Genomic DNA, 25,000 nt, shown 5'->3' on the forward strand with positions numbered 1-25,000 from the left:
TACTGACATAGTTCCTGAGACACAAAATAATACATTACCCAATCAGAGGTGGACAGAGTACTCGACCCCACTACTTGAGTAAGAGTACAAATACTAATGGTCAAAATTTACTCCGTTACAAGTAAAAGTAGCTCAGTCAAAATATTACTCGAGTAAGAGTAGAAAAGTACTTGCTTTTAAAGGTACTTAAGTATCCAAAAGTAAATGCTTTTAAATTTACTTTAAGTAAAAGTAGGAGTAAATTTCTTATTTTCCACATCAGTAAATTACTATATTTTTTATAAATTAATTTAAGGATCTTTTAACTCTTGTTTCTGAGAATTAACTCTTTGAAACCAGCTGTTGAGTTGTTGAAAACCAATAGGATTTTAGGGAAGAAGAAAAAAGAGCAGACCTGAAAGTAACGAGTACTTTTCAGCCTTCCTAGAAATTTACTCGAGTAAAAGTAAAAATATTTGTCTTGGAAATGTATTCAAGTAAGAGTAATAAGTACCAAAGAAATCTAATACTCAAGTAAAGTACAAATCCTCTGGATATGTACTTAAGTACAGTACTCAAGTAAATTTACTCCGTTACTGTCCAACACTGTACCCAATCACCTCAAACACTTGCTGTGTTGTGAATCAGAGGTGCAGGAGTTGGTGGTTCTCTCACCCTTTAGGTGAAGCATGTTTGATTATACCACACGTGAATCACATGCAACCACACGGGCAACTTTGTACCAACATAAATGACTAGGTGCATTAGCACAGCAGCTAATCATAAACCCCACAATAGCACACACACACACACACACACACCTCAAAGTAGCAGAACCCAATCTGGCACTGGTGTCATGTTACAGGCAGGAAACAGATGGCCTGCCGGGAAAAAAAAAGTATCCCAAATAGGGCCATTTGAGAATGCTTTCCTCCTTCTTTTTCTCCCCGCCATCCCTTCTTCCATCATCCCTTCGTCCTCGGTTGGAGGGAGAAGGAAGAGTGAGGCCGTGCTGGTGCTTGGAGCGCAGATCCGTGGGCTCTGGCTCAAGATCAGAGTGATGGAGTTTTCTGGGAGATTTTGAAATAACAATCCAGCATGGCTGGAGCATACTGGGCAAGGCTGGAGCTCTGAGCCACTCTGAGCCGGCAGGCTATTTAAGACACACTGTGGGACGAGTCCAAGTCAGTGAAAATGTATTTAAAGCCACTCCTTAGTGATGTTTGAGAGACTATGTGAGACTGATTCGGTCACTTATAACCGCTTAAAAAGTTGGGCATTTAGAGAGTTTATACATTTTGAATAATTCCACATTTTTCAGACTTGATGAGAATATACTTGCAGACATCTCCAAACACTCACTAGGATAAACACCACAACACTCCCTCTGTGAAGTGACTTCCTCCACCTCAACCTCATGACCTTTGACCGGACCCCAGAAGTGACCCGTAAACTGCTGCTCACAGATAACCTCTGACCCTGGAAACAACAATTAGACATCAATATTGTCCTGAGTAGAGCCATCTCCACAGAGGACACGCTGATAAGTGGACTGACCGGGGCTGTTCCAGGTCGTGATCAATCACATGTTTACTTCCGCTCTGCGTCTGGTTATTTTATTTTTCCGCTGCAAATGAGCATATACAGATCTTTATCACGGTAAAGCTCTCAGGCCATAACCCTGTCAGATAATGTGATCCTGAGACAGTCTGCCAGCAGACATCAAGTTCACTTACATCTGCACATAAAGCAACCAGATCCACAGTTAATGAGTAGAATCTAAGCTCAATAATAATAAAAGCAGGACAAACTTTGATTTTCTTTTCTTTAACATCTGAAAGGCAGACAGTAAAAGGATAAATCTGTTACTAATTTAAGGGTGTTATTGTAAATTATTTGCAAAAATATACATTGCAGCAGATGTTCTCCCTTCAACCATGTGAAAACCTGTTTTCCAAACATCTGTAGGTAGTCATTTAATGCTTCATTCGAAACACTCTGGGCTGTAAAAGCTACAGACATCATTAAGCATGTCTGCTAATTTCGCAAAACCTGAACTACAGCAGTGATAAAACTACTGAGCCAACACAACCCAAAACATCTGCTTACTGTGTATTGAAACCTGCGAAATGTGGCCCGACTTGTAATACGCGGTGAAAAAAAGAAAATCAAAGCCTCATCATTGAAATGTTCATTTAACTGGCTCCCTATAATTTTGCTGCAAAACATTTTAACCTTTATTGGATGTTTGAGCAGATCATCGAGGAGAGTTTGTGCCCTTTGAAAGCCTCCAGACTTCTAATAAGGAGTCAACCAAGCCAAGACATAAAAACTTTGTTAAACTGAAAAGAGGGCAAAGTCTCGCCTCCTGTCTTCACGTCTCCATTTGTTTATCTTCCCTTTGTTCTTTGTTTAAGTCATAAAAAGTACTATTGGGATGTTGAAATATACCAACAGTTCACATAGAGGGGGGGTGAGCACTTGACAGTATATATTTATACACACACATAAGTATATACATACATTTACATCAGCAGATTTACAGTTAATTTCAATTAAGAAATTATTTGACTAATAATGCTCCACCTGGTGTGTGTGTTTCTTTAAATTGAATGCTTCAATAAGTCAACACCGAAATCTGCCTTCCAAAAACAAACCTGCAAAGACCAGTGAAACATTTGCCGCCTAAGAAATAGTTCTTAATAATCCCCTATACACAGACGGAGGGGGTTTATCAAACCTACATGTGATGAGATCTTCTCCCATGATTTCAACTAAACCACCGACTACTGGTTAACTGTTATATCAGTTTTTCTATCTTAAGAACGGAGTTTTAAGAACCCGAGTGAGATCACTACATGCCTCAAGACTGTACCTAAAAGATCATGCTTAATGACGATTCCACAAGTTTGTCCCTGCAACATAGAGGAGTTCTCTGGGCCGGTCTCGCAGCAGCCCAGAAGATGCCGGCCCTTAGGTGGAAACCGCCACACTCGCTGGCTTGGCGGCATTGGGCCAAGTCGCTGGAATGGTCAGTGGCTCGTGTACACAGGGCCAGTCGTAAGACACTGTGGGCATGGGAGGCTGCCCATCAGGTATAGTTAAAGACGAGGTGCAGAGAGGCAGACGTTGATGTTTTATTCCTTTTTCAACTCATATGGTGAGAAATCCTGGGTGGGAGGTTCACACTGGGTTACCAGGGTGGGAGGAATAAAGGGGTTTTACTATCACTCCATCCCCAACACCACACAAGTGAATCTGTACGTTTGCATTAAATGGGGAGGATGAGAAGTATCTATATAATATAATATGTGCACTAGGGGTGGGCAAAAATATCGATATGGCAATATATCGCAATACTTTTCCAGCCGATTCAATATTGATATTAAAAATTTGAATATCGATTTTTTTTTTTTTTTTTTTTTTTTAAATATTTTTTATCCCCGATTTTTTCCCCATTATATCACCCAGTGCTCCTACCTAAGTGACAGTCCTGGGCATTGCCACTCTCTACCAACCCTGGGAGGGCCCTGCACTGAGCTCAGATTTTATTTCACGTTTTATTTCATTTTATAATTTATTTTTTATATAACACAATTGCCTGTCCTTAAAAAATGAAAAATAATGGACAGAGGTTTATTTATTTATGGATTTATATCTATACTGACTGATCACTGTGCCTGTCCTTGGTTTTAGTACCCATCTTTCTTGTGTTTATTATCATTTGCCACATAATTAAAGCAACCTCATACTAAATTTAATGTTAATTTCATATGATGTAAATAATATGAAAAACATATACAAATAAGTTGTAACTTTAGCTTGTATAGTTATAATAAAACATTGTTTTGACTCAGTTTGTCCCATGAATTGTCACTATAATCTGATGAACGTGCAACTCAGTTTTTAAGATCCATCACTATCATCTGATGTACATATATACAACTTGGATTTTAAGATGTGTAATGCATTTTTTAATTTTTCGGTGAACTATGTAGAATATAATAATCGGGATATCGCATAATCGGGATATCGCAATGTGTATCGTATCGTGGCTCAAGTATCGTGATGCGTATCGTATCGTGAGGTCCTTCCCAATGCCCACCCCTAATGTGCACGTTTGTATTTTGTACAATAAGTAATTGATAAAACGAAAAATGGTGTTTGATTGAGATACATGTTTTTTTTAAGCCATTTTGAGCTCATGAGCTGTTTTATAATAACCCCAACAGTCACTAAACTGCAGTGTGAAAGCCTTCATTTTTACCGTGGGCAGAGGGAAACATTCACAGCTACTGGCAGATACCAGCCGGTCAGTGTCCAGGACACACACACCTGACCAGCCAGGAGAGTGAACAAACATGCACACCCAGCAAAGCACTGACATGTGCACACATAGCCAGCATGCGCCTCAACGCTTCTGCAATGTTTCTGCTTCCCGCATGAAGCAATGCTTCAGATTAATTAACTGGACGACAGTGAATGGTCTTCTACGGCCCCTCAAGCTCTCTCATGAGTGCCTTGGAGAGAAGTCAAATTTAGCAAAAGGGCGACTAAAAGTGCAGACACCCTGATGAATAAAACCTTTCAGGAGGTCCTTTGAAATATTTGTCACATGCAAAAATGTTCATGGGCCCAGTGTGAACAGGACACGCATAATTCCTGAACTGCCGCCATTTTCCCACCATCTGTTTACATGATGCGCTTGTTCGCAATGTGAAGTTATTATATGCAGCTGAACAAGAAGCTGTTGTTGGATTTGAAAAACACCTTTAATATCAATGACAATCTAAGAATCTGAGAATGAATTAGACTTAAAGTTCTTAGGCAGATGCAGTGCCAGCTTGTTGTTTATTTACAACAGCCCGACTTGCAGTAAGCATCACTTTCAGTGTTCATTGTCACAGCAGCACAAAATTGAAACAACAAATGCATTCATACGCATCAGGGGTCCTGAGGTTTCGGTGAACCCTCAGTCTTTTACATGAAGGGACATCATTCCCCAAAGCTGTAAAGCTCTGAAATTCCCTCCATCATCCAGGCAAAAAGCACACACACACACACAAACACACACACACACACACACATCAAAGGAGAGAAAAATGTTGGTCCTTGAGTCACAAACTGTTACCATTCTTGTCAAAGTACAAAGAACTGCCCCAAGAGGAAAAGGAAAAGTTCAGTTCTTTCAGACGAGTTCAAAGTGAATAACTGTCCTCTGAACAGCTTATTAGTAGAATTGTGGTGTATAAAACTGGGAGTGATGTTCCTTACATCCATGCATGAGAAGTAGAGTCATGGCTGACAATAAATGCAGTAAAACAAGAGGAAGGAAAGCGAGCCGAGGCTGGACAAGACCAGAAGAATGTAACCAAGGTGGAAGTAGCGGGGTGAGAATGGGATTGGACATGGGAGGCTGCGTGCCTCCTTTCTACAAGAGATACTTCGACTTTGGCTATAAAAAGCCAAAGACTGGGTAAGCACTTAGCGTTTAGAACTATTTTCTCAAAGAAAGAGTAATTCTGGAGACGAGAAGTGGAGTGTGGAAGCAAGGTTAGTCATTCCAGGAAGGAAGGAAAAAAGAAAACACCTCTCTAGGAGAGCTGAAGCCATTAGGAATGCATGCTGAGTTTCAAAAACAGAGAACAGAGAAGAGAAGGATAAAAATCAAATCAAGGGCAGAGAAGAAAGAGGGGGGGTCGGAAAGGGCTTTGCTGTTTTGTGAAAGAACCAGGCCAAAGCTTAGTACAGTGCCAGGTTCCACTAAGACTAGACAAAGTAAATGAAACCACTTGATGAAAAAGAGCTAAAGGAGGCAAATGGGAGGAGGAAGGAGAACACCGAGCAAAGGAAGGATATGAAGCTGTGTGACGCTCAAAGAGAAAGCCTCTCTTTCTTTCTTTCTTTCTTTCTTTTGAGCCTTATCTGAGGCCCGGACACAGATTTACGCAGATTATCACAGCATCGGCAAAGTCACGGGGAAAAAGAAGTGCAAAAGGCAAACAGAGAAAAAAAAAAAGAAAGACAGAGGGCTCCATTCATATCAGCCGTTAATCATCCCTGCACTCATCTCATCCTCTCCTTCTACAAATGATATCCAGAGTCCTAATCTGGAATAACAAACAGAGGCAACTTCAAAATGTGAGCTGCTAAGTCCTGTTTCTGTGCTGTCAGGCTCTGGCCAGCCCCCCACCCCCCCAGCCCCCCTCTTCTCCTAACACAAACCACACACTAATTCATAAATTACAAACAAAGAGTCCCTTGTGGCACGGGAGGATACAGGGCCTGCATTACAGACTCGCGTTAAGGGGGAACGGCGGCGCGTCAATTAGAGGGAAACCTGGCCGGCGCAGAGAGGAAGGTGTAGATGCATGCGTGCACTGACAGGGTCGTGGACGTCGACAGACTGTAGACCGAGAACGGTTATGCTACAGCGACAGCGTGCACATGCTTGCAAAATGCAGCGAGACACAGACGCCATTTGGAAACCATCTAGACAATTTTGTCATTTAGGACTTTTGGATCTGACTGCACCATTGTCTGTCCACGGCACAATGAGTTACCTCAAGTCTGTTCAGGAGGTTTACGGCGCTGGAAGTTAGAGACAGGTTTCACAAGCTGAACTCGAGGAAAGGTGGGGCTGCGTTATCCTCAGTTCATATGCACACTACCACTCTGATTGGATGGGAAAGTTTTTAGAGACACATACATAAAAAGAGACTTTAAAAAAAAACAACCAAAAAAAATTGGTAGAGTTATCAAATCAGGTCGAGTCAAGGTCTGAGACACCCAGTCTTTGTTTCTGTGAGGGATAATCCAATCAAACATAAAATAAACCTGACAATATATCATATACCAATGTTTCTGATTGTTGATATTTCATTAAATATATGGTGATGTGTATTGATATAAAATAACACTTTAGAGTTTAATACCATGTTCAAAGAGCACTTGACTTTAGGAATGAATGATTATTATCAAAACAATGAGTTTTTATTTCTTTTCAAACAGCAGAAAACCAATCAAGTCTCTCCAAGAAACTATTCTGACATTTGTTGGCATCAGCTTTATAAATGTTACAATCTGCTGCTTCTTGTTTGTAACTTAGTTTTCTTCCAGACACAGTTTCAGGCTGTTTGCCAGTCAAAACAGCAGATTTAATCAAATCTCCTACGACTGGTGAGCTGCGACGGACAGCTCGTCATGCTTCATTTGATTTTTAAATTTTATTTGTAAACTAAATGATTGATAAATGAGAAAAATAAATCCATTATCAGATTTGTAAATCAGGAGTAAATGTTTCCAGTTAAGAGGAAAATGCTGCTGCATGGTTTTGGAGTTAAAGTGGCACATTTTCAGGGAGCTCGCCGCTCTGACTCAGCAGTTAGTGTTTGCTGTGTGCAGGAGAAAACACACTGCCTCTGTTACTTTTGCTGTATTATGCACCCTGCTGTTGATTACGGAGGAGTCGAGCTCCTGCAAAAAGAGCCTGTTCATTAAAGAAAAAAAAAAACAACAAAAAAACGCTGACCACGTTCGGTCAACTTGTAATAAAACCCAATTTGGTGCAGCTATTAAAAAAAAAAAAAAGGTACCGACATTGACTGAAGTGGCGTCACGCATCACTGTGGTCATGTCCACATACGCGTTTCCTATGTGTGTTTCTAAGTTTCCCTCCCCTGCCAAGAACAGCTCCTTGTTGCGAGTCAAACCTTTGCAAGTCTCTCTCTCAGCCCCTGAACGCCACACACACACACACACACACACACACACACACACACACACACACACACACACACACACACACACACACACACACACACACACACACACACACACACACACACACACACACACACACACACACACACACACACACACACACACACACACTTTAAAACCATTTATCCTCCTGGACACCATCATATTTCACACAACATTCCTGAAGATGACAGGAGATGAGTTATGTAAACATTACAAACTAAAGCATTTCACAGGACAGGTACAGAGAAGTAAAGACTTTCACATATGTGAAGTTTAAAGTCTGTAAGTTGTAAAACATAAAAAAAAAAGAAAAAAAAAATCTGAGAGGTCTCACTTTAAAATAGGAAGAATCAGCCAGTGGAGAGATTCACCAGCGTGTTCAGGCAGAAGACGAGAAGACACTTACACACACATCGCTGAACAGAAAATCCTCCAGGGTCCAAGAATTAACCTTCTCCTTGAGCGTGCCTGTGTGGCTGTCTGCCTTGTCAAACACTAACTCCTCTGATCCTCCACCTCCTCCTCTTTTCCTCTCTGTCCCGCCAGGAGAGCCGGAACTAACTGTGCCGTAAAAACAAGTGCTCACGTGAATAGTCCACCGTGGATCTGACCAGCATGACTGTGCGTGGCCAAAAAAAAAAGAAAAAAAAAGAGGAACCAGGAGGAAGGAGGGAGGAAGGATGAAAAAGAATAGACCCTTTAAGAAGGTATGCTCCTTTAAGGTGACTCCCCCTTTTTAATCCAAATGGGGCATAAAGAGAGTTTCCTTTTACTTCTTTCCTTCTTCTCTGAGAATAAGGCTTCTTCTCTTTTTGGGTTCGCCTTCCTTCTTACTCTCAGTGAGAGTGAAAGTTAAACCCGGCTTTAGGCAACTGGAATGTGACAGCGGGAGAGAGCACGGGAGAGAAAGAGGCGGCGAGGGAGGGACAGGGAGAGAGAGAGAAGCGGGACATGTGTGGTGTCCACCTCTGCTGCTGTGTGAGTGAGCAGTCAAAGAGAAGTACAAAGGGGAGGGAGAGAGCAAAGCAAGAGAGGACGGGGAGGAGGGGGGCGTGAGCGCGAGTGACTCTGAGACAGAAAACAACGAGTAAAGTCAGAGTCGAGCTCCAGGAAACGATCTGAGAATTCCATTCAACTCAATCTGGAAATCTGGGAAAGTAATTAATGAGCTGGAAGATGTTGCTGGAGGCTGAACGTAAGCGCTCGCACGCTGAGACAACACAATAGACATTTATCAGCAGGTTTGTCCACTCTGATCATGACATGGTATCTGAATATCGTGGCACAGAAGCTGAACAGTGCATTTTAAATTCACTCTTGCACTCATTCATAACTTTCCAACAGATATTTTCCATAAAAGTTCACTATAAAACTGTATGTACGCGGTACATTTTTGTAATTTGGGGGTAAATGCATCTTTGCATATTGTAACGCAGGTCATCTGATGGTAAACTTGATGTCTAAACATCTTTGGCTCCGTTTTCTGGCTTTATAACATTTTCCAGATAATTGCAGATTTCGGCCAATTAGATGTCTTTAAAGGAGACCTATTATAGCATTTAATGTATATTTTAAACAGACCTTGAATGTCTTAAAAACAATCAAATGCTTGTTTTTTTCTACATAAATTAGAGATTCAGCCTCTGGGCCATGTCTTTATTTTTACTGCTTCTAACCTCCTTCTCTATGAGGGATTCTGAGGGGAGGGGAGGCTATGATAATGAGGCTCTGTGCTGATTGGCTGCCTGAATGACGCGTAGCAGGGGAGGGAACAAAGCCTCGCTCTGGGTTAGAAGAGCCGGCTCCGTACACTATTAAAGCGTGTCCCGAGCGAGCGAGCGAGCGAGCGTCAGTGCCAAAATCAATTCCATTGCTTTATTTTCTATTGGACTGTCCTAACTGGCCGCGGGTTTACCGGTTTCAGTGTCAGGCAGCTCGACGCGATAGTCGGACGCTCGCATGCATTTATGACACGGTGTAAACGACTCCCTGGGATCTTAAAGCCTGAATTGCGGTTCTGCGTTAAATCAACGTGTACCCTACGCCGTAGGCTCTGCGTTGGTGTAACGCGGAACCATAAATCAGCCTTTAGTCACCTAAAGGGGAAACGGGTCACCTCGTCTTCACACTAACAGTTATTTACTCCGATTCCTCATCATTTCATTTCTTATGTTACAAGACAAATGAATCATGTTAACTGTAAAGAAATCACAACACTGAATGTTCACAAATGGCAACTTTATTCTTAAAAAAATAAAATAACATTTATGCACTATTGCTGGCTCAAGGAAGGATCGTGCATTTCTTCTGAAGGTGTCGTTGAACAGCTTCAGGTGCATTGCTTGGAAGATCTGAAACCATAAACAGAAAAAAAATGTATTACTAATAGAGCTCCGGTGTTACCTAACGGGTAACACCGGAGCTAAGCTAAATACTTAGCCCATGCAAAGATCATACTTGTAGACAAATATAAATAACATAAAAAATTAACGCCACTTACCGCTGACTCGTGTGCAGTTGCCGGGTCCTTGCTGTTGGAACTGATCCTTTTATGAGGGTAAGTGTCGATGCAAAACCTAATTTTTACTGTCCCTCGTTGTTGAAACAGCCACACCATACCCCGCTTCGAAACAATGGCGGAAGCTCTGGCCGGCGGAGTTAGTTGTGGGCGTGTTTTCATGCAGCGGAGGCCGACCGAGGCGTGGTTTGCATTTTGCTTACGTAACGAAAATGCGCAAATCTGAATTGCTCGTAGAAGTCACATGACACTGGACGGCTCATCTGGGCGGCTGTACAGACACTGCAGAATTTGGTTGCTTTCCTCCTTCTCTGAGTTGGCAGACTGAGGGGAGACCACTTTATATATGTTAAAGCAAGAAAAAACCTGTTTTTCATAATAGGTCCCCTTTAAGAACCAGAACTGGTGAGGTAAGACCAAAAGCAGCAGTCTCTAACCCAGCAGTGTAGATAAAATCCAATTTCCATATGATTGCTTGAATAAAGTACTCTTCACTATTCTAATGCAGGGACAGGAAGCGAAGGGACAGCTGCAGGACGAAGGCGTAAGGGAGGACAGTAAAAAACCTCAATTTATATGAACCATACCTAAATGCATCATTGAGGTCTGAAAATGGCTTAAAAGCATTTCCTTATTCAAAAAAGTATCACTGGAAACATCAGTGTTAACTAATGTTCGTCCTCTGTACCTTTGGTGGGATATTGTTGAGGAAAATCATGACATCACAGACCCAAACCAGAGTAAAAATCAACCACTGGTTCCCTGGTTCAGTGTTCACCATCTCAGAAGTGGCAAAACAAACGCCCAGCTGATGAAACGTTGTGTCTTTGTCTTCCTGTCTCTTCTCTGTAAAGTTAAAACCAATTTATAAGCTGCGGGTTAAACATGATCTGCTAGCATGAACCCTACTGTTGATTTGACAGAGGCTGATGCACTGTTGTTTTAAAGGCAAAAGTGCAGATTAAGTTGTACAGTAGTTATAACAAATGAACAATCCAGCCTCCACCAAGGCAGCAGCTGCAGCTGCCACTACAGCCTTGTTTGTTTTACTTCAGATATCACTGACTGCAAGTAATCTGGTGAAAAGAGAGGGACATACATGTACAGCCCTTGGGAGCCGGCCCCCAAACTATGACAAACATTGTCCCAGTGAATCAGCGACAAGGGGAGGGGTTTGTTAGAAATAACTCAACCAGGACCAGAAGTTGTTCACTCTGCCATCTTCTTTGTCAGCTCAGCTGAACCAAGTTGACTTGACTTTGGAAATGGCATTGGTGGACGTGGGAGGCAGGAGCTAGTCCTCTATGTTTTGCTGTTGTGATGTCATCAAAGAAATTGCCTACACTGCCTTTAATTATTTTGTTAACTTTAATAAAGTGAGAGCGTGTAAATGAGTGGAAAAACACTAACTTTGGCAGCACCATGTTAAAATCATTAGAAAAATCATAATTTGTGTCTGTCATCATGTGCAACCACTTGTAAAAATGTCCTTCAGAACTCTGCTAAAGGTCAAACGGCACATTCAGGCACTCGTGTTTATTGCCAGTACTTCAATTACTAGTTAAGGAATGCATAATTTTCCTACCCCACCCCCCAAAAAAATAAATAAAAGTTCATATTATTCTGAGGTATTATTTCTCATGTTTTATGAATTTTTACTATCAACATTTAGTGTGCTGTGGTTTAGGGAGAAAAGCTCAGCAAAGGATTGTTTTCATGTGTTGGTGCAAATACTCTGTAAACATGAGCAAGAAAAAAAAAATTCATTGCAAGCAGTCTTTAAGGCTGCAGAACGGCAGAGATGCCATGAATATGCTTGCAGAATTACAGCATAATTCCAGTTTGAGATTCTTTGGGAATGTCTCCCACCCCCCCCCAAGACTACCCCTCCACACTCGCACACAAATGCTGCCCAGTCCCCCATAATCTCTCCCCCTCTGTCTTCGTTCACCACAGGAAAACTGAAACCAGCCACAGACTGGAAAGCATTAGTCTGCCTCCTCCGTCTGATTCAACACTCTCGATGTGCAAACGAAAACAAGAACGATGGATCGCTGACAGAAAGAGCGGAGAATAGTTTCAAATACAGTGATGGAGCAATAATAATAAAAAAAACAACAAAAAAACAGCAGAGTACAACGCTTGTGACAAAGTTTGGCAGCGAGTTCTCATCCAGAGCTTTGCCTTTCCAGTTCAACAGAATGTTTTCCCAAACGAGTAGCTGCTTCTGAGCAAAAACCACAAGCTGGGGGAGATGTTTGTGTGTTCGTACTGCATGTTGAATGTTTGTGCACTCATCTACATGCTGTGTAATATATTTGTTTTTTTGTTCACGCACACATGCAGCTGTATTCACGTTAACTTGACAACATACTTCTATTACCCTGCTTTCCTAAAGAAGACAAACAGGCTGAATGCAGAACATTCCTTCATTCTCCAAAGAGATTACTCGGACATAAGTGGCTTGGACTCGTAGCTGCAGAAAGACAGCCCCTAGAAGGCTCATTGGAGAGGCTCTCGGGCCCGTGCACACAATTGTTAACATGGTCCATGTCCTCATTAAAAGGACCACAAAGGTATTACCATTGAGTCAGCTGGACAATATGAGGAAAGGTGGACATTGATTATCTACAAAGTCATTGGACTGTCTGCATGATAAAGAAGGGTGAGCAAAGCAGGACAAACGAGCAACCACAAGTCATCATTTCTACAAAAAGCAAATGAAACGATTAATAATCACGACTCAGCACTTTGTATGCAATTTCTATGTCTTAGTCTTCATCAAGAGTGACTGAATTATTTGAACCCTTAAATTGCAATACATACCACATTTAAGAGACAGTTCTTAACTGAAAATGTCAAAAGATAAAACAAATAAATTGTTGAAGATTTTAGGATTGGAATTATGGTTATATTAGCATTATTTATCGTGTGCTCTGGTAAGCAGGCGATAACGATGCTCCTTTACAAACGGACCTGGCGAGCCATTTGAGTAGCTCAAAGGTTGTAGTTGAGTCAAGTGACACTCAGTTTACACCGCGCGGTTCTTAATCCTTTCATGCTTATCAGTCCACCTGCGTTATCTGTCTGTATCGCTGTTTCTTCCCCTCTGTGTTTACTAAGCCGTCTGCAAGGAGAGGAATCAAAGGGACTGTCGGGCTCAGAGTCCGGTTCCCGCATTGCTACTTCTTCTGCGCAGTATTCAGGGCTGTTTTCAGAAGACTCTAAAAGAAAAGAGTCAATTAAGTATTTTATTCAAACATGGAACCCTGTGGCATAGGAGAAAAGGAAAGGAAATATATGTCCACATGTCAGTTCTTGTTTCAATACACAAGCATTTAATTTATTCTTTACTGTTGGTGTGTAAAGAAAATTTCAGGCAATATAGAAGAAAAAAAATAAGAAAAAGATCTTCTACGCAACCTTAAATAAAAACAAACGACAAAAAAGGTCTAAATAAATGAAAACCTTACTGCTTTTATATTTGTTCAGAATAAATGTGATTTACTCCTTCAGTGCATTAGCGCCTTGACGTTGGTCATGGTTGAGCAGTCATATGGGATTAACATTAGGCAATAAACTAACCCAGTCTTATAAAATATGAAATACTCATGTACAGAAAACATATATTTGAGCTGATGGACGCAGAAACTTTAGCAAAGTTTCTTTTTTTTGTGTCCTACCGAGTTGGAGCAAGACTCAGTAAGTCAGAGAAGAGAAGCTGTATTATTTATAGTGCATCCATTTAAAAGAGGGGGGGTTACTAAATCAGGTGTGACTACAGCTGCTTTTATTTTGCTCTAAGTGTGTGTGCTCGGCATGGTTCTTGTTTGTTCGCAGCGCCAGCAGATTTCAGATGGGGTGCAGGCAGCAGACATCAGCTGACTTAACATGCTGGCAAAACACACATCAGCAAGGCTCTCTGCACGTTACTCATGCTTTTCCTTATTATGTTTTACAGTCATCGCTTACTTCACTCAACTTCTTCAGGCCAGAGGTGAGGCGTGTTTAAAAGACAAGGTGGCCAAGTGAAGATGATTTCATACCAGGGGAAAGGAATGCCTTGTATGGGCTTTGGCTAAAACCCACAACCACCACCATGAAGGCAACAGCTCACCTCACACCCACACAGGTCAGCCGGGGTCATGTGCTTTGTGTTTTCTCACAGGAGTAGTCCTGGGAGTGCCAGCTGTTATCACAGCCCTTCTATGGAGTCAGGTTAGTGTGACGGGACTGGAGAGAATTGAGAATGGTCTTTTCAGTGTTTCCTCTCGTTTTTCAACTGGCCAAACTTCACCCAGATAAACTACAGTGTGCATTTGACTGGCAGGTTGGGCTGTCACGTCCAGTGATTGATACCTTACTAAACACAAGAGAATGTGGCTAGTGGAGCAAAACACAGGTGGCAACATGCAATCACAGAATTTTCCTATCTTTTGGCTCATCGGGTGTAAGACTCTGCTAGTACGGTACACTCAAAGGGATGAGTTCTGGAGTTGTGAATTCATCCTGCTCCGTGTTGGTTCCACCGTTGGTTTTTCACACAAACTGATAAAGTTCATGGACAAACAGTCCTGATAACAATGAAATGTAGTTGTGATAACAATGAAATGTAGATCAGGCAAGTTTCACAAACAACACAGAAACAAGTCCTTAAGAAAAAAAATAAAGAAAAAATAAACTCGACAGAAAAAGATACTTGAAGCCTCCAATAAAAAAGTGGAAGCTTTCTGGACATGAAGGTTTGGTCATGAACCCTACAGAAGGCTATGTCAGAAGGATACAGTAAGAGTAAACTACAAGGCCCAAAAAATACAAAAATAACCAAAGATGAGAACCTTCTATTGGAAAAGTCATGAATTTAATGTGTTTTAAAGCTTCTCGTTTCATCAACAATCATGTAGGACTTATTTTCTACATTTTCTACTGACAAGCAATATTTATTGTGCTACTAACTATTAACATGTTCATGAATGCCCAAATAGCTAAGTACTGCTCCTAGAACTATTCACAGACTCACGTTTTATGAATAAACCCCACTAACTGTCGTCATGGTGTGCTGCTTTCTCTGCAGCTACATTGGTTAGCACTTCAAGAACTTTCCTTCATCAAACGGCTTCCTCGCTACATTCAGGTTCAGGCAGATATGAGATTTACCTGATCTCTGACTTCATGTTGGAGGGATAAGATTGTAACACAGCAAGCTGTGAAGGAAAGTTTGGAGCTCAACCATTTCAGCTTGATGGCAGAGGAAGACAAGGATGATGAAAAACTTCCGCCCAGATAGAGATTTAAAAAAGGAGCTGAAACTCCTCTACAGACCAAGAACTTTGTGTCACATGTACGTCCATTCACACATCACCAATTTTGTGCATTCAAAAAAGGGTTTGCTTCGGTAAATTTAACATACTGCGAGTGCAATATATATATATCCCACCAGTCACGCAGCTATGCAATAAGCTATAAGTAGGAAAGACTGGTCTCCGCAGCTACCGCCTGCCGGGCTGGACAGCAGCTCCACAAAACTGAGCCAAAACAAACAGTCTCCCCACAGCCCGCTTCTCTGACACAAATGTGTGTGAGTACTGCAGCTGGAGATATACATGAACTGTCTTCGTGTCTGGATAACCAAAAGGGACAATTCAATTCCTGCCGTCAAGCTCCTGAATTACATCTTTATCTTCCCCTCTCTCTCTCTCTCTCTTACATATAAAAACCAGCCTGCTGAGCCACATGTAGGCAATCACAGCCTCTGCTGGTGCTGTGGCCTTTAAAAACAGAGCAGAGACTCCTTTTCCTGAAGTGAAATTAAACTGCATGCAAAACAGAAATGAAGATAAAGCAACAGTTGAACAGCAAATGAACGTTAGTTTTGATAACCACTGTAAAGTCTGTATATGCTGTTGTAGATATGCTGCTGTGGATTCTGTCATCCACGCGAAGATAATCCCAAAAGGCTTGACCAGAAGGCAGCTGGATACGTTTTTCTTGGTCTCCTCAGTCATAAAGAACAGAAGACGCCTTTTTTAGCTCTCTGGACACGTGTGCAAAAACTTAATATACCCGATTTAAGGCATAAAGGAAACAGTAACAATTGGAGTTTCCAATTATTAGGGCCCGAGCACCTTCAGTGCGAAGGCCCTATTGTATCTGTAGGAATTTTTATTATTTTTTCTTCTGACAAAAGGAAGGCCTTTTTGCCCCCCTAAACGTGCCCAAAAAGTCACCAAATTTTGCACGCAAGCCAAGCCTGGCGAAAAATTTTATATTTAATGGTTTGCATTCATGGGCGTGGCAAAATGGCTCAACAGCGCCCCCCGGAAAACTTTGTGCCTCAAGCCCCACAATACGGTTTGACGTACATGCACGAAAATCGCTACACACCTGTATCATGGCCCAACTTAAAGAAAAGTCTCCTGGTGCCATGACTGAAACCGAACAGGATGTCGGCCATTTTGAATTAATCGTGTCATTTTGGCGAAATTTATGCCATTCCTTCGGCAGTTAATTCGGCCCGAACCGTAATGTGCACCCAGGTGTGTTATACATCAAAATGTGCGTCTCCATCCTGCGACTACGCGCATTACTTTTCTCTTTCAAAAGTGTTACCGTGGCGACGCTAGACGCCAAAAGGCGCGCCCCCCCCTTCATCTGATTGGTCCATATTTGATAGTCACCAAATTTTGCACGCAAGCCAGGCCTGGCGATACATTTGATATTTCATGGTTTGCATTAATGGGCGTGGCCTAACGGCTCAACAGCGCCCCCTAGAATACTTTTCTCTGCCATAACTTTTGAATGGTTTGACATAGAGAGTCGTGGGTGGTGTCATCAGATTCTGTATTGAGTCCTTGACCTTCATTGGCCTGAATTAGCCCCGCCCCTTCTTCTGATTGGTTGTCCCTTTTTTCTGCTATAACTTTTCAATGGTTTGACATAGGAAGTCATGGGTGGTGTCATTTCTGATATGCTTATGGGGGCGGTGGCCGTGAGTGCGAGGGCCCGTTCATCGCTGCTTGCAGCTTTAATTGTTGTTTAGTTCGATTTATCAGGTTTATGACTGAAGAGAAATTAAGAATTACAATACATGTGTGAATATTAACATCAAATGTTTTTGTTACTCACATCTTCAAATTACGTTTTGTGTAATGTGTGGTGGAAGACAGGACATTCGTATTATTTCTACAAATATCATAATCAGACTCCCTTCAGCTTGTGAAGCTGTCCTCCCTGCTGCCCTCTTATAAAACTGTAAGTTTAAGATAATTTCATCCGATACTGCGAAGATGCAACTGAATCCTAGAAATGTGTATTTAAAAATCACAAACTCAACTTGAATGAAAAGATCTCAAAAAGTAATGTGAACCTAAATATTTCTATTTCCAAGACATCTGCAAAACAGCTGATGGAAATTATGTAATATGAATAAAGGTCTACAAAGACCACTAAACCAAAAGGTAAGACCCTGCTGTCAAAATACTCTTATTTAATACTGTATATACAAAAAAAAAAAAAAATCCTACATCTTTGATGTAGGGCTCTCTCTGATGTAGCCGTAACAGATTATTTTATTCTGAAAATATACCACGTCTATATTAACCTCAGAGTTCAAAGAGCCTGAGTAGTGTATTTCAATAGTTCTCCATCTACTGCCCCAGGTTGGATGGTAACCAGCTAAATGCCACGATTAATCAATCTCCTGCTCAGCAATTAGACTAGTTCATTAGTCTTTCCATGACATCCCCCCTCCTCTTTCCCCCTCTTAATTAGGTATGAGCTGTACAGTCTGGGCTGCATGGTTCAATAGAGCCGTGTTGTTAGTTTGGGGTGATCCATTATGCCACAGTGAGCACATTAGATGGAAATCCTGCAAAGGAACTCTAGGAGAGAGGCCCCCTCATCTTGATTCAAAGTCAGAGGTTTTAATACCTCTCTGGGGAAGAACAAGTAACTGAACTCTGGGCAGCGAGGAATGAGTTTGGGTCTGACTTGGAGGAAGAGATGAGGAGGTAAAGCTGTTTTGGATTTGATCTGGTTAGAGGTGATGCAATCATGATTTGTTGAAAGGTTTTGTAGCATTATATGAATGCACATGCTGTCACCTTACTCGCTTCGAAGTGGACTCTTGCCAATAATTTAAAAGAGCTGCAGGAAACACCTTGGATTTGAACACATGGTCCAAAAACACCCCCCCCACCTCTCACCTTAGCCATGGGAAGTGGGGGTGCGGGGTATACTGCAGCATCCCCGGTTACAATAACAGGCATCACAGCACCCTGCCGGATTTAGGTAATAAACAGTGTTTCACATTAAATCGGGTCAAGTCTGACATGAAATAAACTTAAATAAAACTGTTTAAATAGAAATATATTGCTAAGAGGCTTCCCAACATCCTCAGATGTCTTCAGACTACCCAAGACATTATTTCCATAGGCCCCAGTTGATTCTGCTTTTGGAGACCTCAAGCAACTTTTTGACAAACAAATCGTGGTGACGTTCTCCTGGGGGAGAAGATGTAAATGAAGCCTGTCAGTGTGCAGCGTTTGAAATCTGCTGGGTGACTGATGGCAAGTTCCAGGCCATTTGCCCCTCTGTTATTCCTGAAAAGTGAGTCCATCCCTGGGGCTGTGTGAGGAAGAAGCTGGAGCTCGGCAGCTGCCGGCTTTATAAATCGCAGGCAAGTTGAGGCTGACAACAAGTCTGCACTCTGAATCAAGCAAGTACTTGTGCCAAATACTTATACTACACATCTCCACTCGTAAACACTCTTCAATTATTAAGTTGGCAGTAAGAAAAAAAACAAACAACCCTTTACAACTACACACACTTTATTATGGGGCAGATTTACAGCGGGACTCCACATCCTGAGGGCACTTTGACCCGTGCAGTAGATTTAGCAGCACTGACAGGCTCCTGCTCACCAGCAGTGATGGATGTACACACATCCATGGAGCAGAAAACTACTGCTAACATACCGTACAAGATATCAGCAACAGCTGATTTAGTCTTGCACAGATGATCTTTTTAAATTGGACTAAGTCAACGATATTATTACATTTCTTTATAAAACATGATGATAAATTAAAGAATCCAGGCATTGTTTTTGAGAACAAAAGGTTTAATATATTCAAGTGAGAAACTACATGTCATAAACATGTGTCATTGAGAAAATCAGTGTTTATACAAAGGTCAGTCAGTCTGCTTAAGAATCCTAAAATGAATATAATTATATTCTCTCTGCAGTAACAAGATACACTGTCTGGGTCATACTTTCCATCTTGAAAACACAAAGTGGGGACTGCAGAGACCTTTGAGAATTAAGGGACCCCGCTTTGATTTCTTACTGGCGTGGATCCACAAGCTTCTGCTTTAGGTGAAGGACCACAATCCCCTCCAGATCTTCCACCGCTTTTTTGGATATTATTACATTTAACTACAGTTTAGCAGTGCAAAACAAGCTTGGACAATCACTGCGTTTTGTCCCTTAACTGCAGACATACTCCTGTGACCACATGGCATCAGTCCCATCTACTGTATATAAACTCCAATGACCTGTTTACATGGGACTAGCATCACCCGGGGACTTGTGCCAAGTGAGAATTAGCTTTATATATGATTTGGTAATTATGAATTCCAAGTCAAATGACCCATCCTATTTCAACAAACACAAAGATGATGAGATCATTTTAATCCCAGGTAAATCTCAGTAATTCAGTGATTTGCAGGCCAGAGTCTCTCCTTTCTTAATTTTTTCCCCCCATTATCTTTATCTGCCTTTTTTGCTTCTTTCGCAGCATTTATGGCAGCTGTAATGGATCCCCCCCCCCCCCTGATATCTGATGGTAGGCCTCTGCACCACCCCCCGAATGTATTTATATATATATATATATATATATATATATATATATATATATATATATATACACAAAAACAGATCAAACTACCCCATGTACTCATAGAGCTACAAAAATATAAATAAGAAAAATTGTTGTGGTGTTTTTTTATTTTAATATACATGTATAATGAACACTTTATATTTTTAAAAAATACATAATTTTCAGTGTATTATTCCATCTATCGGGCATGAAGGGGATAATGTTTGATAAAAGTGTCACATGGATACTCAATAAAACCCAAATATCAGCCTTGTGTGAATATGCATACCGGTACATACAACCATCCAATGCAAAGACAGGTGTCCTTCATCTCCTACAATTATTTTACTAATCCAGAAACTACAGTCATTTACTCTGATCATTCCTCTTATACTCCCACTAAAATACAGTAACCCCTTCCCCATCACAGCCTGCCCTTCATCAAAGCTTGTTTAACATGCCATATCCTGTTATAGCTCTCAGACCCTACAAACACTAGAACATCCACGAACCCAACTCCGCACCAGAGCTGTTAGGATAGCACGCTTTGTTATCTGCAACAGATAAGGGTGGCCAGACAGAGATTCAGGTCAAACGACTGTACAAACACAGCTGAACAGTCTGTGTGTTTTTGTCTGCAATGGCTGGTTGTCACTGAGATAAAGGATGGATTGAGTCTCGGAAAACTAGCTGATAGTTGAGATCATTGGTGCAGAGAAGGCACATCTTGATAAACTGACACTAAACAAACCACAAACCCTGATCAGAAAACCAAGATATTAAACAGGGGAACCAATGACAGGAAAAATAGGAATAGCAAGAAATGCAATCCATGCATATGATACGCGGGCCTAAGTGGTTCAATCCAGCCGGGTAAAGCATGGATGCAAATTTCCCTCCGACATGCCAAACCTTAGTGCAGTTCTTGTCTGATTTTGGGTCTTGGGGTCTGTGGGTTTTGGCGGATTTAAGTCCACATTATAGTACTCATTGATTGATTCCTGGTGCCCAAGGCATCTGGATAACATGTGTGTGAGAACTTGTTGTTCATGTGTTGGAGCTTGTGGTCAATGCCCTGACAGTTCAGGATTACCCGGGTGATGGTAAGCAGATAAAGAAAGAAGTCCATCATTCCCCCTGATCCACAGATATGTCAAAACAGAAGATATAAAACAAACAAACCAAAACATTAGAAGTGGGAACTAAATCAACAATCTGGGGAAATGCATCCCAACTTAATTCAGAGGAAAAGAAACTGCCATAACCACCAAAAAAAGTGAATTATTCAGTTATCATCATGATGATAATATTGTGAGTGTAACAAAACTTTTTCCTTGTCTCCAATTCTGAACCGTAGAGCTAAAACAACTCAGACACTGATAAGTTGGTCAACATCACACCCTGGTGGCCTGAAAGAGAAGCAAACAGAAAGCTTGAATTGCAACTCACCACAGGTGTAGATGACACTGAGGTACTTCCTGGTGCCAGCGTAACACGGATCTCCAAAGTCTCTGGTGGAGGCTTTCACCTGACAGCTCTTCTTCCCCTGGCAGCGGGCTGTAAGAACCTGCAAGGCCACGGACGACTGGCATTCTGGTGGGGGAGGGAGATTTTCTAGTCATCTGAAATGTCAAAAACTGCGATAAGCAACAAAATATATTAAAACACTCTTAAAATGAAATGGGTTCATCACTTATCTTTCTTTTTTTATAAACCATTTCTATCAAAGTAAAAAGCATTCCTGGTGATCTGACTCAAGGATACCTGATCCAGCCCATCTGTATATATGCTAGGGCTGTGCGATTAATCGATTTTAAATCTAAATCGGATTTATTAATCACAATCGATGTTAAAAAAAGGAAAATTGGAAAATCGATTTTCCTTTTTTGCAGCTGGCTGCATTACAGACAGAGCTCGTCTAGTCATCTTTGTTTGGTCAAGAAAATTGTAAATGTCACTTTACTAAACTCAAGGAGGATTTACAGTATCTTTCAATTGCACTTCATTCCCAATAGGGAAATTTGTTTGCTATTTTTCTTTAAAAATAAAGATAAAATATTTGAAACAATTTATTCCATTGTCTTTTGTAGTTTTACCAAAAAAAATCTAAATCGAAAATCGGGTTTTTAGAGAAAAAAATTGGGATTTTATTTTTGTCCAAAATCACCCAGCCCTAATATATGCATATAATTATATATTATTGTCTCTGTGTTTTAGGGTATTGACACCAAACAGAGTGATGGATGGGGCTCTCATTCATCATGACTAATCACCTGCCAGCTTCAAGAACCCCTCATCTCTGGCTTTCATTGTCTTGGGAGTGTGAATGCAGAGGTGAGGTCTGTGATAACACAGAAATCTAGTGCACCTTGATTCAGAGACAACATCCAAAAGGTGTGATGAGCACAAAGAAAGCCAGATGAAGCTCTTGTGGGATTGCGGACCGGCCATAGGCCTGCACCGATACTCTCTATCAGGCCTCCACGGTTCATCTAAACCCTTAAAATCAACACACGGAAGTGAGCCTTTGAAAGTGGACACTGAGCTGTCACACCGTCTCCCCTGGTGGGCCTCAGACAGAGAAAAGTCAGGAAAAAAAAAAGGATGAAGGGAAAAGGCTGGTTAAGACTTGGCTCACACGTCAACATGCCACAACAAATTATGGCACAGGGCAAAGGTTAAATGTCACAGTCAGAAAACGTATGGGGGCAATTTAGTGGTCATGCATAATATCAACACTGGGAACTCTTTCAATGGCCCCCTTTATACGTAAAAAGAACACACTTTTGTCTACATTTGTAAGGAAATCAGGGACAACATCTTCTATGATTCCAGGTCACAGTCTGAGCTTTGACAGTGGATTTCTCAGTGATGCAAGCATCCACCAGCGTTCTGTCCCCTTTTAACATGGTCTTTGGACATGGCTCATGTGGGCACCTGGGTGCTCCTCAGCTGGAACTGACACACTGGACTTTCCAACCAGGATCTAGAGGGCTGCAGGAATGTGGGAACCAGTGGGTGAAATCGGAGAACGAGCAGCATGCCTCAAAGGTTACATAGTTCCCACTGTCACTTCAATGCATTCATATCATCTGCAATGTGAAATTAGTGTCAAGGGACCTCAGGACCAGTTTCCATGAGCAGTCCTCTCAATTAGCAAGTGTGTAAAGGCCAGAAAATTATTGAGAATTCTCCTTGTAACTCATTAGCAGCACTAAACCCAAAAAATATTTAGGCAGATGCAGAAATATAATAAATATATATAATCTTGAGCATTTAGGAAATGTCTACCTCAGAACAATGAAATACACTGCTATCAACATACATACATACATACACACACTTCTATGCATTTATTTGTTATTTCAGAGTTGGTTTAAATGGTGTTATTGATTTTTTTTACCCATCAGAAAAGAAAAGGCTGATATAAAGATGACAGACTGACTGCAGCATGTGAGCAATGTCTGGCATCACAAATTGAGCTGTATTCTGAAGATCGGACAAAACAAAAAAAGAAGCATTATGTAACCTAAACTTTGAACATTATTATCAAATGATGACCCGTTGTACTTGTCAAACACATGAGACAAGCTAAACAAAAGCCTTTATCTAGAGCCTGTATTGAAAAAGTAGTGATTCACAGCAAAGTAAAGTGACTGTTTACAACAAAAAGAAGTGTCTAACGCACGTGAAGAGCTGAAACCAACAAGCATGAACTTTGATCCTTTGTTGTTTGCGGCTTATTTCAAAATACCTAGACAGTGTTTCATCAGAAGCCATTCTTGTTTAGTTCACGATAAAACTCTTATTAACCATTAATTTATAACTCAGGACAACTGTGCACATCTGCAGACCAGTGGCCTCCTGTTATTTTGTGATGGACTTTCATTTTCCTCTCCTCTCTTACCCTCCCAGAGGGCTCATTTCAGCCGGTGTGCAACGCTGACAACATCCCTGACACCCGAGTCCACTGACAGACAGCTACCCATTAGCAATAGCTTTGACTGCGTGGCGGGGTGATTTGTTGGGCATGGGGCTTACAGGGCATTGGTAGGGGGTTGACGCTGGGGTTCGGAAAGTTGTAGAGACGTTGCAGTACGTGCGGACGAAAGCACACACATATCTTTTGTCCAAAAAAGCTCAAGCAAACACACAACATACGTTTTAAAAGAGAATTCCCACAGGTCCAACCTCCTCTGGCTCTCATTAGTGGTTTTTAACACAGAAAGACAAGCATCAAACAATCCTCAGTCTCTCATGAGCAAACACAAACATACACACATAGGCATGAATAAACTCGGTTACCTGTAACCTTTCCTTCAGTTTTTCCCAAACCTATGCCAACAACAACCAACAATGACAGCCCTATAGCTCAAACAAGAAGGTCTGTAGTCAGCCACTAATGAAGGGGAGGGGTTTTCCTCCCAAACACACAAACACACATACACCCACACAGACTCCCCTATTCTCACTGATGACTCACTACAGCTGCAAACATAGACCCAGGTCACACATGAGGCCCCCAAATCATGGAGAAAGTTCCTCAACGAGTAGCCGACCCCCAGCTTCTTCTTATATGTATTGACTTTATCTGCTAGCTGAGTAGAAAAGGGGAATTCTGGGTGGAGAGACCATCGGTTAAAGCAGTTTGTTTCGCTGTGTAGCATGGTTTTGATTTGTGTGTGTTGATACGCTACCCTGTACCAGCAGCATCCCAGCTCACAGCTTTTGTCACATCAGCCATCCGTCATAAACGCCTAACTTCCTGCCCGACTGTTACTAGTATCAGTGACGAACTGTTCAGAGCTGGTTTGAAATGCCTCCACCATAACAATAACATCTCAAAAAAGGATGTCATGTGCGC

General features: G+C 41.4%; 1 protein-coding gene and 1 long non-coding RNA gene across 2 annotated transcripts in view; one reads left to right on the top strand and one right to left on the bottom strand.

The window, feature by feature from the left end:
- The window catches only part of LOC133464566 (protein eva-1 homolog C), a 91,086-nt gene that overhangs the window by 21,931 nt on the left and 44,155 nt on the right, over positions 1-25,000 (bottom strand). Inside the window, exon 5 of the mRNA XM_061746620.1 lies at positions 21,586-21,729. Within this exon, the coding sequence (XP_061602604.1) occupies positions 21,586-21,729 (144 nt within the window). The remainder of the gene's footprint in view (positions 1-21,585; positions 21,730-25,000) is intronic.
- LOC133464569 (uncharacterized) lies at positions 8,892-21,747 on the top strand. The gene is made up of 3 exons (XR_009784488.1): positions 8,892-8,938; positions 14,223-14,393; positions 21,494-21,747. It is a non-coding gene; the product is annotated as an uncharacterized LOC133464569 (long non-coding RNA).

The sequence above is a fragment of the Cololabis saira genome, chromosome 18, assembly GCF_033807715.1.
Source record: "Cololabis saira isolate AMF1-May2022 chromosome 18, fColSai1.1, whole genome shotgun sequence".
NCBI classification, from domain to species: domain Eukaryota; kingdom Metazoa; phylum Chordata; class Actinopteri; order Beloniformes; family Belonidae; genus Cololabis; species Cololabis saira.